At 36.9% G+C, this 14,348-nt stretch overlaps 2 protein-coding genes across 9 annotated transcripts in view; both read left to right on the forward strand.

Moving 5' to 3' along the window:
* The first annotated feature begins 281 nt into the window (after nt 1-281).
* The window catches only part of LOC127523958 (transcription initiation factor TFIID subunit 1-like), an 86,268-nt gene continuing 72,201 nt past the window's right edge, over nt 282-14,348 (forward strand). The window contains exons 1-8 of one of the 8 annotated variants that reach the window (XM_051915205.1): nt 282-830; nt 1,296-1,604; nt 1,753-1,803; nt 1,913-2,023; nt 2,169-2,210; nt 2,354-2,452; nt 2,637-2,686; nt 3,420-3,646. In XM_051915205.1, coding sequence (XP_051771165.1) covers nt 791-830; nt 1,296-1,604; nt 1,753-1,803; nt 1,913-2,023; nt 2,169-2,210; nt 2,354-2,452; nt 2,637-2,686; nt 3,420-3,497 — 780 coding nt within the window. In that variant the 5' untranslated portion in view covers nt 282-790 and the 3' untranslated portion in view covers nt 3,498-3,646. Of the gene's footprint in view, nt 831-1,295; nt 1,605-1,752; nt 1,804-1,912; nt 2,024-2,168; nt 2,211-2,353; nt 2,453-2,636; nt 2,687-3,419; nt 3,647-4,587; nt 4,831-5,312; nt 5,622-5,731; nt 5,876-6,630; nt 6,706-7,086; nt 7,192-7,280; nt 7,316-7,429; nt 8,961-11,259; nt 11,295-11,401; nt 11,836-14,348 lie in introns of those variants that run through there. The other 7 variants (XM_051915203.1, XM_051915200.1, XM_051915201.1 and 4 more) reach the window with 7 other exon arrangements.
* The window catches only part of LOC127523967 (CMRF35-like molecule 5), a 67,819-nt gene continuing 62,653 nt past the window's right edge, over nt 9,183-14,348 (forward strand). The window contains exon 1 of the mRNA XM_051915219.1: nt 9,183-9,360. Coding sequence (XP_051771179.1) covers nt 9,321-9,360 — 40 coding nt within the window. The 5' untranslated portion in view covers nt 9,183-9,320. The remainder of the gene's footprint in view (nt 9,361-14,348) is intronic.

A 14,348-nucleotide genomic window follows, 5' to 3' on the forward strand; every position in this document is an offset into this window, starting at 1 on the left:
CATCAGAAATCATTCAAACATGTTAAAGACAGATGGAAACAGAGAGGACAGGAAACAGGTTGTGGTTCATGAATAATTCCCTGGTCAAAACTGAGAGGCGTTTTCACACCTAACACCACATAGACACACTTGACTCTCAACATATGATAGATGAGAAACAAATGTGTTATTTTACTCTCTGATAGATGAGAGCAGTATTATTGGGTGTTTGAGTTTCAGAAAGTCGTTTGAGGAACTGCTGAGAGAAAATATTATTTACAGTTTCTATAAACAACAGTGTTTTGCCATGCTGTCGATTACCGCAGAAAATAACTCTAAAAAGCATTTTCTATTCACCTCAATGCTTTTTCATTTGTCCTTTTCAATCAAGTTTTGGCAAGGATTGATTCTTTAAAAGTGGATGCTTAACATTAACATGTTTTTTTTTATTTTTTTTTTTTTTATGTAATGTAGTAGTAGAAAAAGAGCAAAAGGGCATCAGAAATCACTCAAACATGTTAAAGACAGATGGAAACAGAGAGGACAGGAAACAGGTTGTGACTCATGAATTCACTGCTAATTTCCTGGTCAAAACTGAGAGGCGTTTTCACAACTAACAACACACGCAAACACAGACACACAGTCAGTGAACAGTAGAGTTTGACTCTCAACACGTGAGACAAGAAACAAACGTATTATTTATTCTCCACCAATAAAAGAGCACAGTATTATTGTTATTTACGTTTCAGAAAGTTGTTTGAGGAACTACTGAGAGTTTCAGACTGATTCTCTGAACTGAACTGATAAAGAAATGAAATTCCCGCTGACAGTTTGTGTGTTTCTGCTGACGGGTAAGAGCTCAAGATCTCTGATAAAAGTGTTTATTATCTATTATTATAGCTTATTTATCAGTGTACATGAGTAAAGCAGTGTGTGTGTGTGTGTGTGTGTGTGTGTGAGTGTGTGTGTGTGTGCACATGTTTGTGACATCAGGACACAAATTTGTATAATGACATGGGTATGACATAGGTATTACAAGGAGAGGGTGACTTATGAGGACATTACCCCATGTCCCCATTTTTCAAAAGGCTTATAAATCATACAGAATGAGTTTTTTTGAGAAAGTAAAAATGTGCACAGTTTCCTGTGATGGGTAGGTTTAGGTTGGTGGGTACGTTTGTACAGTATATAAACCATTACGCCTGTGGAATGTCCCCACAATTCACAAAAACAAACCTCTGTGTGTGTGTGTGTGCGTGTGTGTGTGTGTGTGTGTGTGTGTGTGTGTGTGTGTGTGTGTGTGTGTGTTTGTGCAGTGATCAGGTCACTGTCTGTGGACATTACAGTGAGTGGAACGGAGGGAGAACCAGTGAGCATTAACTGCCCTTATCCAGGAGGATATGAAAACTCTTACAAATACTTCTTCAAAGGAGCTTACAGAGAGAGTGTCATTATACTACAATCTCATGGAAAAAAGTCCTCACCCAGATTCTCACTGCAGGATGATCATAAGACCAGATCATTTACAGTGACCATCAGTGACCTGAAGATGGAAGATGCTGGACGGTACGGCTGTATCGCTGGATGGGGAGAATATAAACAAATCCAGCTGAATGTGATCAGAGGTACCTGATATGCATTGAAAACAAAACAACAACAACAAAAACAATAAAACAATCTGCTTCATCATTCATGTTTATGCTTCATGCTGTAGTTAATGATTGTATTATTAATGTATTTGTGTCATTTGTATGGTGTGACCTTGTTTCTCAGCTCCACAGAGGCCAAAACCTGTCCAGATCTCAACATCCACCTTCTATCCAGGTGCCTAATATTTAATATTAATCTTCCAGCTCAAGTTTCTCTTCAAATAAATCCATGATTATGTGCATTAATGTGTCAGTATAACAGCTCAGTCTTTATTCTCCTTCAGATCAAACTATCAGCTCATTTTCAAACACGCCGCCCTATCTGAGAACATCAGACACAAACCCACAATCCAGCAGCATCACGATCACAGACCATCAGATCATCTCTTCAGCAGGTTCATCTTCTGACCTTCATCTGTCAGTGATATCCTTTACTTAAAATAACAATAATATAAATAATACTAATAATATGTCTGTCATTTACTGCTGATGTCTTCACCTGACACACGTCTCTCTGGACTATATTTCTCTCACATGAAGTGAACTTTACATCACATCGTCCATCAGAACAGGAAGTGAAAGGTCAGACAGATGGTTGCCATGGCAACATGACTTTCAATAGTCCTCATATTCCTTTTTTTTTTCCATTTAAGTCTTTCATTTAATCGTTCTGTGAACCAGTTTCTATTCTGATTCTCCTGACTGTTTCCTCTTGTATGTTTCAGCTTCAGTTGTGATTATCGTCACTGTGGAGGCTTTGGTTTTACTCCTGATAGCAGTTCCACTTATTATAGTGGCTGTGAGAAAGAAAAAGAAGAATAAAAGTAATATTTTACACTAAACAGTCCTTTTATCTGATTTTTCAGTATTTTGAGGAACAAAAAACTGAAGAGTTGGGTTTGGGATAACATGTTTGAGTATCTAAATTAAAGGATCTTATAATTATGAACTATAAAATAACTGATGAAGTGAGTATCTAAGAAAGACTAACATTGATCTGTTTCACAGGTCTGCTGTCGTCCTCCACTGTAGAGTTTAATCCAGTGTTTTATGAACAGGTGAGTGATCAGAAACTGATGATTATGGTTATTTATTTCACTCAAGGTTTACAGTAGTAATTGTGTTAGCAGTTTCACTGAAACAGTCAGATTTTATTTATTGCTCAACAGTGTAATGACACTGAAACAGAGACTGTGATGGCAGTGATTTTCAGACATTGTGTGTGAATTATTATATTCATGTGTTAAAACTGTAAACAGATTTATTTTCTCTGTTAACTGTCACGTTTGCTTCATGTTCTTGTTGTCAGGTCTTTTATTTTGAAGTTTAGTCACAGTCATGTTTCCTGTCATGTGTTTCTCTTGCTCCTCATGTGATCCTGTCATGTGCTTCCCTGTTCATGTGTTGTTCTGATTGGTTCCCTTGTGTATGTGTCATGTTCTCATTGGTTTCATGGTTTGATTATGAACAGGTGTTCATTGTTAGTCATTAGTCTCTCTGTATATATAGCCCTCATGTTTCATTGTTCTCTTGTCGAGCTTTGTTCCCTGTAACCGCTGTTGAAGAGTCTCTTAGTCACGTCACGTCACGTCACGTCAAGTTCATGTTTATTTTTTATTTTCATGTTTAGATTCATTCATTAGGTTCATGTTAAGATTATCATCAAGTCTAGTTCAAATCATCATCTTGTCTTGTCTTGTTTGTCCTGGATAATCTTTAATTAGCTGCACTTGGGTTCGGCTCGTCTACAGTGTCCTCCGTTACACTAATTCTTGTTTCCTGTGACTGTAGATCAAAGACACTGGACATCACTGTAATCCAGAGGACAGAGACACAGAAATAACTGTATTTTACAGCTGTGGTTCATAAACTATTGTCATATATAATATAATATAATATAATATAATATAATATAATATAATATATAGCTACCAAATTATCTTCATCCTTCTCATCATTTTCATCGTTTTACTGAACATGAGTCATAATAAAGCTTGTTTTGTCTGTTCATTATCAGATTCATCTTCATGACTTGATTATTTGGTCATTTGTGTTTTATTGTAATCATCATTAATGTGGCAGTTTTACATTTGATTCTGGATATGGATCATAAAATAAATGTATTCTTTTTTTAAGCTGAAAGTCTCATGAGATTCTTTCATTCTGCAGTTTAATGGGCAAATTAAATCATGTTATTCTGGATTGCAAGTGTAGCATGTATTTTATTTCATTATTACTGTTATGTATGTCTGCAGTTATTAATGTGTATATGGATGTTCAGTTCAAGGTTTGTCAGGTTAGTTTCATCTGTTCACTCCTGCTGGTTGATGTTGTAACTACAATAATCTGCTGCCAGAGAGCATCTTTCTCCATTCATGACTTCAAAAGCAGCTGCATATTCTGATAATTCATTAAATCAATATATAAATCCAGCCATTGAGATGCTAATGCTAATGGATAGCTTTATCAACATAATACTAAAAAGCCTTTTGAGATGTCTGTGACACACACTTGCCAAACAAGAAGTGAAACTACAGCCACAGGAAGAGCTTTGATGCTTCAGCTGAACACACAAACTACATTTCCCACAATGCAACTCTTCTCCCAGAGCTCATATGATGGAGAAATTGTGATCTTAATGTTATTATATATTATAATATATTAAATATTATTTACACTTTCTGTAAATGTCAGCGTTTTTGCCATGCCGTCGATTACCACAGAAAATAACTCTAAAAAGCATTTATTATTCATCTCAAAGCTTTTTCATTTGTCCTTTTCTATCAGAGTTTGGCAAGGATTGTTTCTTTAAAAGTGGACGATGTTAACATGTTTTAATATATTTTAAAAAAAAATGTAATTTAGTAGTAGAAAAGGAGCAAAAGGGCATCAGAAAGCAATCAAACATGTTAAAGACAGATGGAAACAGAGAGGACAGGAAACAGGTTGTGGTTCATGAATTCACAGCTAATTTCCTGGTCACAGACACACAGTCAGTGAACAGTAGAGTTTGGTTCTCAACACATGAGATGAGAAACTAATGTATTATTTTATTCTCCACTGATAGATGAGAGCAGTATTATTGGTATTTGTGTTTCAGAAAGTTGTTTGAGGAACTGCTGAGAGTTTCAGACTGATTTTCTGATCTGAACTGATGAAGAAATGAAGTTTCCGCTGACAGTTTGTGTGTTTCTGCTGACGGGTAAGAGCTCAAGATCTCTGATAAAAGTGTTTATTATCTGCTATTATGTTGTGTTTTATCATTACATGAGTAAAGCAGTGTGTGTGTGTGTGTGTGTGAGTGTGTGTGTGTGTGCACATTTTTGTGACATCAGGACACAAATTTGTATAATGACATGGGTATGACATAGGTATTACAAGGAGAGGGTGACTTATGAGGACATTACCCCATGTCCCCATTTTTCAAAAGGCTTATAAATCATACAGAATGAGTTTTCTTGAGAAAGTAAAAATGTGCACAGTTTCCTGTGATGGGTAGGTTTAGGTGTAGGGTTGGTGGGCGATAGAAAGTACGGTTTGTACAGTATATAAACCATTACGCCTGTGGAATGTCCCCACAATTCACAAAAACAAACCTCTGTGTGTGTGTGTGTGTGTGTGTGTGTGTGTGTGTGTGTGTGTGTGTGTGTGTGTGTGTGTGTGTGTGTGTGTGTGTGTGTGCAGTGAGCAGGTCACTGTCTGTGGACATTACAGTGAGAGGAACGGAGGGAGAACCGGTGAGCATTAACTGCCCTTATCCAGGAGGATATGAAAACTCTTACAAATACTTCTACAAAGGAGTTTACAGAGAGAGTGTCCTTATACTACAATCTCATGGAAAAAAGTCCTCACCCAGATTCTCACTGCAGGATGATCATAAGACCAGATCATTTACAGTGACCATCAGTGACCTGAAGATGGAAGATGCTGGAACATACGGCTGTATCGCTGGATGGGGAGAATATAAACAAATCCAGCTGAATGTGATCAGAGGTGCCTGATGTTCATTATTAAACAACAATCTGCTTCATCATTCATGTTTGTTGTTTTATGAATATATTTGTTTAATTTGAATGGTGTGATGGCTCTTCCTCATTTCTCAGCTCCACAGAGGCCAAAACCTGTCCAGATCTCAACATCCACCATTCGTCCGCATACAAACACCAGCACTGAACACGCCAGCACTGAACACACCAGCAATAAACACACCAGCACTGAACACACCAGCACCGAACACACCAGCACAGGTACCTGTACTCACACACACACACACACTGAATACACCTGCAGACATCTACACTCACATGCATTTTGGTGAAAATATTGTTAATGTGAAGTTACTGTGTTTGCATACATAAGTCATAACTTCAATAAAACGTTAATAGTTAGTCTGATTATACTGAATATAGAGATATCAAAGCTTCTATACACAAATCTAATGCTGCATTCATGATCTTGATGCAATTCCTGTAATTACGAGTTTCCAACTAGTTCCCACTGCATAGTTCATGTCTTCCTCAATCTTGCACCAGCTTGGAAAGTCTGAATTTCATCAAATCTCCAACTTGGCAAAAAAAACAAAACAAAATGGCAGCAGCTTCAATAGTCAGAGATCAAGTTGTTCCTCAACACTTCAATCAAATGTACAACAACTGAATGTTTGACGTCATTTCACAGCCTGTTTTCTTTAGTTTCTTTCTTTTACAGTTTCTGCATTACTTCACGTGGGTTTTTCATGTATTTGACAAACACTTTTATCCAAAAGTGACCCTGTATCAGTTCAGATAATAAAGCATCTTCTAAATGAGCACTAATGTAATGTGATTATCAGTAATCAGTGTTATGAACAGAAACAAAACCGTTGTTCATATGCAGCAACAGCACAGAGCAAACAATGTAATTTGTGATTTTTTGGTCTACTGTCAGGGTTTATTATTATTTGTTATTATATTATCACATGAGCGGCTCATTCACACGTCACTGGTGTTTTTCTCTCTGTCAGTGACTCATCAAACAGAAACTGAAACAAGAGCAACAACAGGAAATACTACAGTTGAACTCCATCAGCCAAACACTCGTAAGCACACTAACTACCCATAATGCAACTCACATCACATGATCACTCTTTGAAAGCAAATTGTTTTGAACATTTGTGGAGACACATTTTATCTCCTGTATAATCATAAAATGATGCACATATCAGCTTTCATGTGGTTAATTCAGTTTGACATCAACCGTAAAGAGAAGTGTTTTCTTCTGAAGAGTTGAGGTTTACCATTGCAGTTTCACTTCAGTTACACTATATAACAACTATATATTTCCAAAATTACAATATCTTTAATAGTACAATAATCATGATTTATATCAGTTGTAAGTTTGTTATTGTTCATTTAACAGTATAATCAGAATCAGCAGTGTGATGTTTTATGTAATATCATGTGTTTATCAATGCGTTCAGACCTGTCTTCTGTTGCTGGCGGTCTGGGTTCGGTTCTGCTGGTTCTGACTCTGTGTTCTGGAACGTTCCTCATCCTGAAAAAGAGGAAAAGGAAATGTGGGACAGGTAACAGTTTGTTTGTGACTTAAAAGTCCTGTTTTTAGTGTTTGAATTGATTTGACTTGGTCTTTTTTCTCTATTCATGCTCTATTCAGCTTTATTTCAGCAAAATGTGCAGCACAATACAGAGGTGGGTGTTCAAATCTTTACCTGTAAAAGATCAGAAATACATGTGAAATGATTGTTTATTGATCAATAGAGAGTATTATCTTTGTAAACTAGTAAATTATTGATTGTTTTTCAGACTGACCGCATGTATGAAGATATTCCCAACAGTGATGTCGCCGTGGTAACATCTTCGTCCAATCAGACGCCTGCATCACACCTCGACAACCACCCAGAAGTCTCTGCTGTTTACGCCACAGTAACCAAACAGCAGCCCGATTCAAACCCCGGTCACACCCACTCGACCAATCAGGTGACAGATTCAGACTGTGATTATTATGCCAATATAAAGTCACCTGACCCAACACAGGACAGCGGGACAGAACTGATCTACGTGACAGCAACACATCCACAAAACATCACAACAAACAAGGGTCCGATATATTCAGTGATCAAGAAAAAGACTGTCCACAGACATTGTGAATGATGTTCCAAGTAAAAAATGAAATCTGGTAAAATTTCTTTACTGAATCAATATTTTTGACACACTTTTCTTCACTGTTATAACTATTTTATAAAGTGTATAATATTACTAACCAGAAAAGTTATTTACAACTAAAAGTAAAGTTAATAAAATGTATAAAATTACACATTGTAAAAATGTAAAGTTTTGCTACAAGCAGTGATTATGGGGCAAAACACAAAAGAGTCAAAATTAGCAGCTAAACAAGTGTGTCAGGGAGAATCAGAGCATGAACGTGATGAAGTTTAAGTCTAAAATGCAATAGTGTTTCCAAGATATTGCATAAAACACTCTGCGGCTCCTCTGTATCTTCTCAGGCTCATATAGAACATTACGCTGATGACACAAATCAAATTTGTAATAATATCTTATTGGGTTCATAAAATACAGAATATAACTCCAAAATTCTAAATGGCTGGTATGAGATAATTATATATCATTCAGCTTGATATCAAACTATTGAAGGTCAAACTATTCTGAAGTTATAGGCAAAATATACATTTTCTATTATTATTTATCAACACTAGGTGGAGCTGTGCTGAAACTCCTCACGTACCCTCAGAGTATGATGGCTATTAAGTGTAAGTCTCTTCTTAATTGAGATGTTGTTCAATGTTGTTCATTAACTTTGACACAGAGAGCAGCAGATTGAAGAGAGAGGGCTATACCAAATCATAAAACATCTTTCTAATCAAATATATGTTATATAAAGCAGTAGTGCAGTTATAATTATCGCAATCACCAGCTGGAGTGAACTTGAGTGCCACCAGGGGGCACTCTATCACAGACTTTTGCCATTCCATTAAAGACTACATCCCCCATAATCCTCTGCCCTGTTTCATCACCACTGATTGTCTACAGCTGTTACTCATTAGCCTCATTAGCTCTGTCTGTTAAAACGTTGTTAACTCTGTCATTCTTTGCTAAGTCTTATATGTGTCTAACTGCATTTCTAAGTGCTTATGTATCCTGTTTCTCCTGTGTCCTGGTTCTTTTGATTCTCTGCCTGTTCCCATGGATTCGCCATTTTGCCTCAGCCCTTTACTCGGCTATTGTTTGGATTGTTTGTTTTTGTATGACCTTTTGCCTGGATGTAGATTATGATTGTGGATTACCCTTTTAATAAACACTGTGTTTGGGTCCTTAACCTTTGTGTCTCAGAGCAGTTCTTGACAATAATATTAAATAAGCAACAAGACTGGAATGCTGTGTAAAACACTCACATTTTACATACTGAATAAATGTCACAGATACTCTAACCCCCCTTATTATGAAGTGGATCATCCTTTTCTCAAAGAGTACAACACTGCTTATCTATTCAATAAAGTTTGGTAAGTTGGTAAACCATTACAGACGTCATGTAGAGCTGATGTGGTTAGAGAGACAAAAGGGGAAGGAAATGTTCATTTTAGTTACTTATGCTGCTCAGTACAGAAGAGAACGACAGTAACGTTTGTCACACAGAATTTGGCGTTTTATTTTAGTGAAACTCTTGTCAAAGTTCATCATGTGGGACGTTCTGCTGCTCTTTTCCAGCATCTGTACAGGTGAGTTTGAGACTCTGAGCTCTTTTACACACAGTTTGACATGATCACTTGGTTATAATATGATCATCAAACTCATATTGATGATATTTGTAAGTTATTATTCTGGCCTGCTAATGTCTCATACTCACACATAACAGCTCTATATAATGATATTTGTGTTTCAGCTGTTGTTGTAGGAGCTGCAGATACAGTTACAGGACACAGAGGAGAGAGAGTTGAGATCAGATGCTCATATGAATCTGGATATGAATCAAATTCAAAGTATTTTTGTAAAGGGGACTTTTTATTGTCAAATAATATCATGGTTAAATCAGGATCTCCAGATAAAGACAAGAGATTCTCTCTGACTGACAACACGACGAACAGAGTTTTCACCGTCACCATCACTGATCTGAGAAAAGAGGATGAAGGACAATACTGGTGTGCTGTGAAGAGGACTCTTTTTTTTTTTTGATATCTTTTTAACTGATGTCTATTCAGAGATTTTGTTGCTGGTTAAACAGGGTAAGTGATTAATTTTGTGAATATCAGAAATTAACTGAATGGAAACAAGCTGAGAGTGAGTGACCATGTCAATAATCTTGTAAGTTGACTCATGTCATTGTGTTGAGTTGATTGTCTGCTTAGATTTCAGTGTGTTGAGTGTAAAATACAGCAATGATCCACTACAAGCTGTGCGTTACAGTGATTTTACTGTGGTTAAAGTGTTTTTCTGACATGAAACAGAGTGATTAAATAGAGATTAAATGAAATTTTGTATCCATTAAGTTCCATCTTTCCTGTGACCCTTCAGATAAAAACACCACTGAAGTTTCAACCATCAGCTCTTTTTCAAAAACACAGTCGTCTTTCAGCACAACAGAACTGAATCCACAATCAGGTCAGTTCATCAGTCTGTCACACTATATGACTCTTATTTCTTGAATATTGTGCATGTAAATGTACTTTAATGTATTTATGTATGTTAGAGATGTTTCCTTTGAGATGAAATGTGTGTTAAAGGTATTAAAGACTGAAGGTTTAGTCCACAGAAATTTGCTCTAGTGGGATTTTCCCTGTTATTAAACATTTGCAAGTTGCTTTGGATAAGGAAGTGTCTTTAAAATGAACATTAAAATGCTTTCAGTAGACAGTAATCTATGTTGTGAATAAAAAAATATATATATACAACATCTATTCATATTTACATGATGTGAATGGTTTGTGTGTGTGAATGTGGAGCTTCGTTTATGTGTTCATGATCTTACTGCATGAGCGGCTTGTTCACACGTCACTGGTGTTTTTCTCTGTCAGTGTCTCATCAAACTGAAAGTGAAACGACAAGAACAACAACAGGAAATACTACAGTTGAACTCCATCAGCCAACCACTAGTGAGTACACAAACTACACTACCCATGATGCAACTCTTTGATCACACAGAATAAGTTCATTTTGGATTTGAAGGCCCATATTCATGTGGTTAATTTGGTTTGACATCAACCGTAACAGAAGTGTTTCCTTCTGAGCTGAGGTTTACCATTGCAGTTTCACTTCAGTTACACACTATAATTACAATATATTACAATATTTTATAACACTATAATAAAAATGATTTACAGGTATATTGATTTTTTGATTGTTATTGTTCATTTAACAGTATAATCAGAATCAGTAGTGTGTTGTTTATGTAATATCATATCATGTAATATCATGTCCTGTTCAGACCTGCTTTCTGTTGCTGGCGGTCTGGGTTCGGTTCTGCTGGTTCTGACTCTGTGTTCTGGAACGTGCCTCATCCTGAAAAAGAGGAAAAGGAAATGTGGGACAGGTGACAGTTTGTTTGTGATTATTATTATTATTATTATTATTAATATTAAGTTCTGTTTTAGTGTTTGAATTGATTCTCTGTTTTCATGCAGCTTTATTTCAGCAAAATGTGCAGCACAATACAGAGGTGGGTGTTCAAATCTTTACCTGTAGAAGATACATGTTAAATTATTGTTTATTGATTAACAGAGAAAATTGTTTATATAAACTAGTAAATTATTGATTGTTTTTCAGACTGACCGCATGTATGAAGAGATTCCAAACAGTGACGTCGCCGCGGTAACATCTTCATCCAATCAGACGCCTGAATCACACCTCAACAACCACCCAGAAGTCTCTGCTGTTTACACCACAGTAACCAAACAGCAGCCTGATTCAAACCCCGGTCACACCCACTCAACCAATCAGGTGACAGATACAGACTGTGATTATTATGCCAATATAAAGTCACCTGACCCAACACAGGACAGCAGGACAGAACTGATCTACGTGACAGCAACACATCCACAAAACATCACAACACATTCACAAAACATCAAAACAAACGAGGGACCGATATATTCAGTAATAAAACATGAATAAAAAAGTAAAATCTACATTGCTTTAATTATTCAATTTTTCTGTACAAAACAATTTATAAAGTGTAAATAAAGCCTGTTCTGCTCCTCTCCTATAGCCGCTGTGTGAAGTGATTCTGGTATGTCAGGGTTGCCAGATCTAAGTAACAAAACTAACCCAAATCTAAACATCAGAACTCAAAATATGACTCTCCTGTACCTAAAATAGATATTTTACAGTCACTGTTATGCATTACAAACAAACAGCTCTGTTCTGTCTGAGTGTTTGTAAACAGTAACAGTCCATCTATTCTGTGTCTTTTGTTCAATAATACGTCATAGATCATAACTGAGTCGTCATTGTTACCAAACAGATAAGATATAATGCTAGAGTTTGCCTTTAATATTTCTGTAATACTGGCACATGAGTATAGCCAAACAGCATAGATCATTCATTCACAAAATCAAACACAAAGTAATGCGCATGCGCACGTGTCGCCCCACTCAACACGCTCAAATAAGCTCCTTTGATTGGCCAAAATCCTCTGGTCTCTGAACAGTGCCCGTCCCTGCCTCTACAGGTGCAAAATCACTTTTTCACTCCTCATTTCACACAGATATGTGGTACAAAATTGAGAGAGCAGGAAATTCTTAGTGAAAAAACTGTGTTTGAGACTCGTAGTGGAGGTGTTTTATGGATTTATGATTTAGCAAGAAAAATATCCAAGAAAAGCAATGCATTTGTGTGACAATATTCTACAAGTGTCCAACTCTTGTTGCATGAATTCACATATTAATTTGCAGATGTGGAGAATTTGTCCATAAATTCACGCATTCAGGTTTTGATATGGGTGTGTGAAGTAAAAACCTTGGTGTTAAATTAACACCGCTGAGTGTTTATATGGGAACCACCAGCAGGCTGTTAAAGTAACACTGAAGCAGAGTTAATTAGATACTTAAGTGATTGAGTGATGAATGAGCATTATTGAAGACACCTGATGATAACAAGCATGAAGTAGCAATAATCCTTTGTTGTCCTTTTGGGCAAAGAATTGATTCAGGTCTTCATTCAGGTTTCAGTTGTTTACTGAAAGTTCTTGCACAATCAAAAACAAACAATAAATTAACTTTAGTCAAAAACTGCACTGCAAGAACTTTCTTTCTTTCTTTCTTAAAGGAAATGTGCCAATATTGAAGGGAGCATCATTTCTTAAAGGTGCTTATGGTAATCCAATAGTAAAACAGAGCAAACCATTACAGAATAAACAGGGGGGTGAACAACGAATGGACATTACGGAGCCCCTAAAGGGACGTGGTGGTGGAAAAAAAATTGGGAAGGGAGGAAATTTGATGTGCTGGTGGAAAAAAAAAAAATGGGATGGGAGGAATTTTTATTTTTTCAAATCTTTTGCGTTCCCCCGAGAAACTTTGCGTTCCCTTGCAAAACTTTTGCGTTCCCTCGCAAAGATATTAGGCTTGTTTGAGATGCGTCTAGCCTCGCCTGAAATGTAGGCGAGAGTAGGCGGCTGCAGTGAGGGGAGGAGTGAAAAAAGTGCAGGCAAGACGGACAGTTCTCCGTTCTCGTAGTGGATCAGACACCTACGAGACATAACAACAATACACCCAAAGTACTTGTTATTTATTTTCATTTTAAGGATGCGTGTATCAATCATTTTTATTGTTTTTATATATTTTTATAAATATGATAACAATCACATAACCCATAGAGAGATCGCACTGTGAGAGAGTTTAGTAATATTCACACATAATTTATACACATAAAATCATGATATTAGAGTTTTAAAATCAAACATTTTAAAAAGAGATCAATACATCACGGCTGTTTAAACCAATGAGCATTAAGCTGTGTCGTCAGCAAGTCGTTTCCCATCGTGCTTTTGGTCAGCGCAGTCGGTGGAGAGCAACTGCGCTCGACTGCAGAATCCGATGAGGCCGATCGCCGTCGCGAAACTTTTTTGACACACGGCATGACATCAGAGCAAGGCGGCCCACCCTCGGACACATTTCTAACCGGCATGCATCTCGCGGTGATCACCGGTGATCGGTTCTGCGCAGAATTTGCTTATCTCAAACGAGCCTAATATCGTTCCCTTGCTGTGAGCTCGGACAAACACTTCCTCTCTAATGTCCAGCTGGCTGGAAGTAATGTTTCAATCAGCTCCATACGTTAATAATGCACACAAATAATGCGCAGCTCTTAGAGTTTGAACTTGCTGGACTCAAATATAAAGAAATGCAGTCAGTGCTTAAGTCAAGCAGTTCAGTAAAGTTGGCAATTCGAGCTTCCCAGATCGTTAACTCGTGAGCTAAACGTTGTTAAAACACAAATGCAGCTATTTCCAATCACAGTAACCCAGACAACGAGCTACAACAACCCAATTTTCCTCAAATGTGCTTTATAATAAATTGGTCTCAATGAGCAGGCGGCGGAGAGACGAGTCTGAAGGGACCGTCTGAAAAGTGCAAAACCCAAAACCCTTTTGCTCATTTTATATTATGAAAAATACTAAATAACTTCACTGTAACACATTGTACTGTCACCAAATTCAGTTCATACATCACTGCTCTCCTGCTGGTTGTACTGGAACACTTAGTTTGATAAA

Source organism: Ctenopharyngodon idella, chromosome 12 (genome assembly GCF_019924925.1).
Source record: "Ctenopharyngodon idella isolate HZGC_01 chromosome 12, HZGC01, whole genome shotgun sequence".
In the NCBI taxonomy this organism is placed as follows: domain Eukaryota; kingdom Metazoa; phylum Chordata; class Actinopteri; order Cypriniformes; family Xenocyprididae; genus Ctenopharyngodon; species Ctenopharyngodon idella.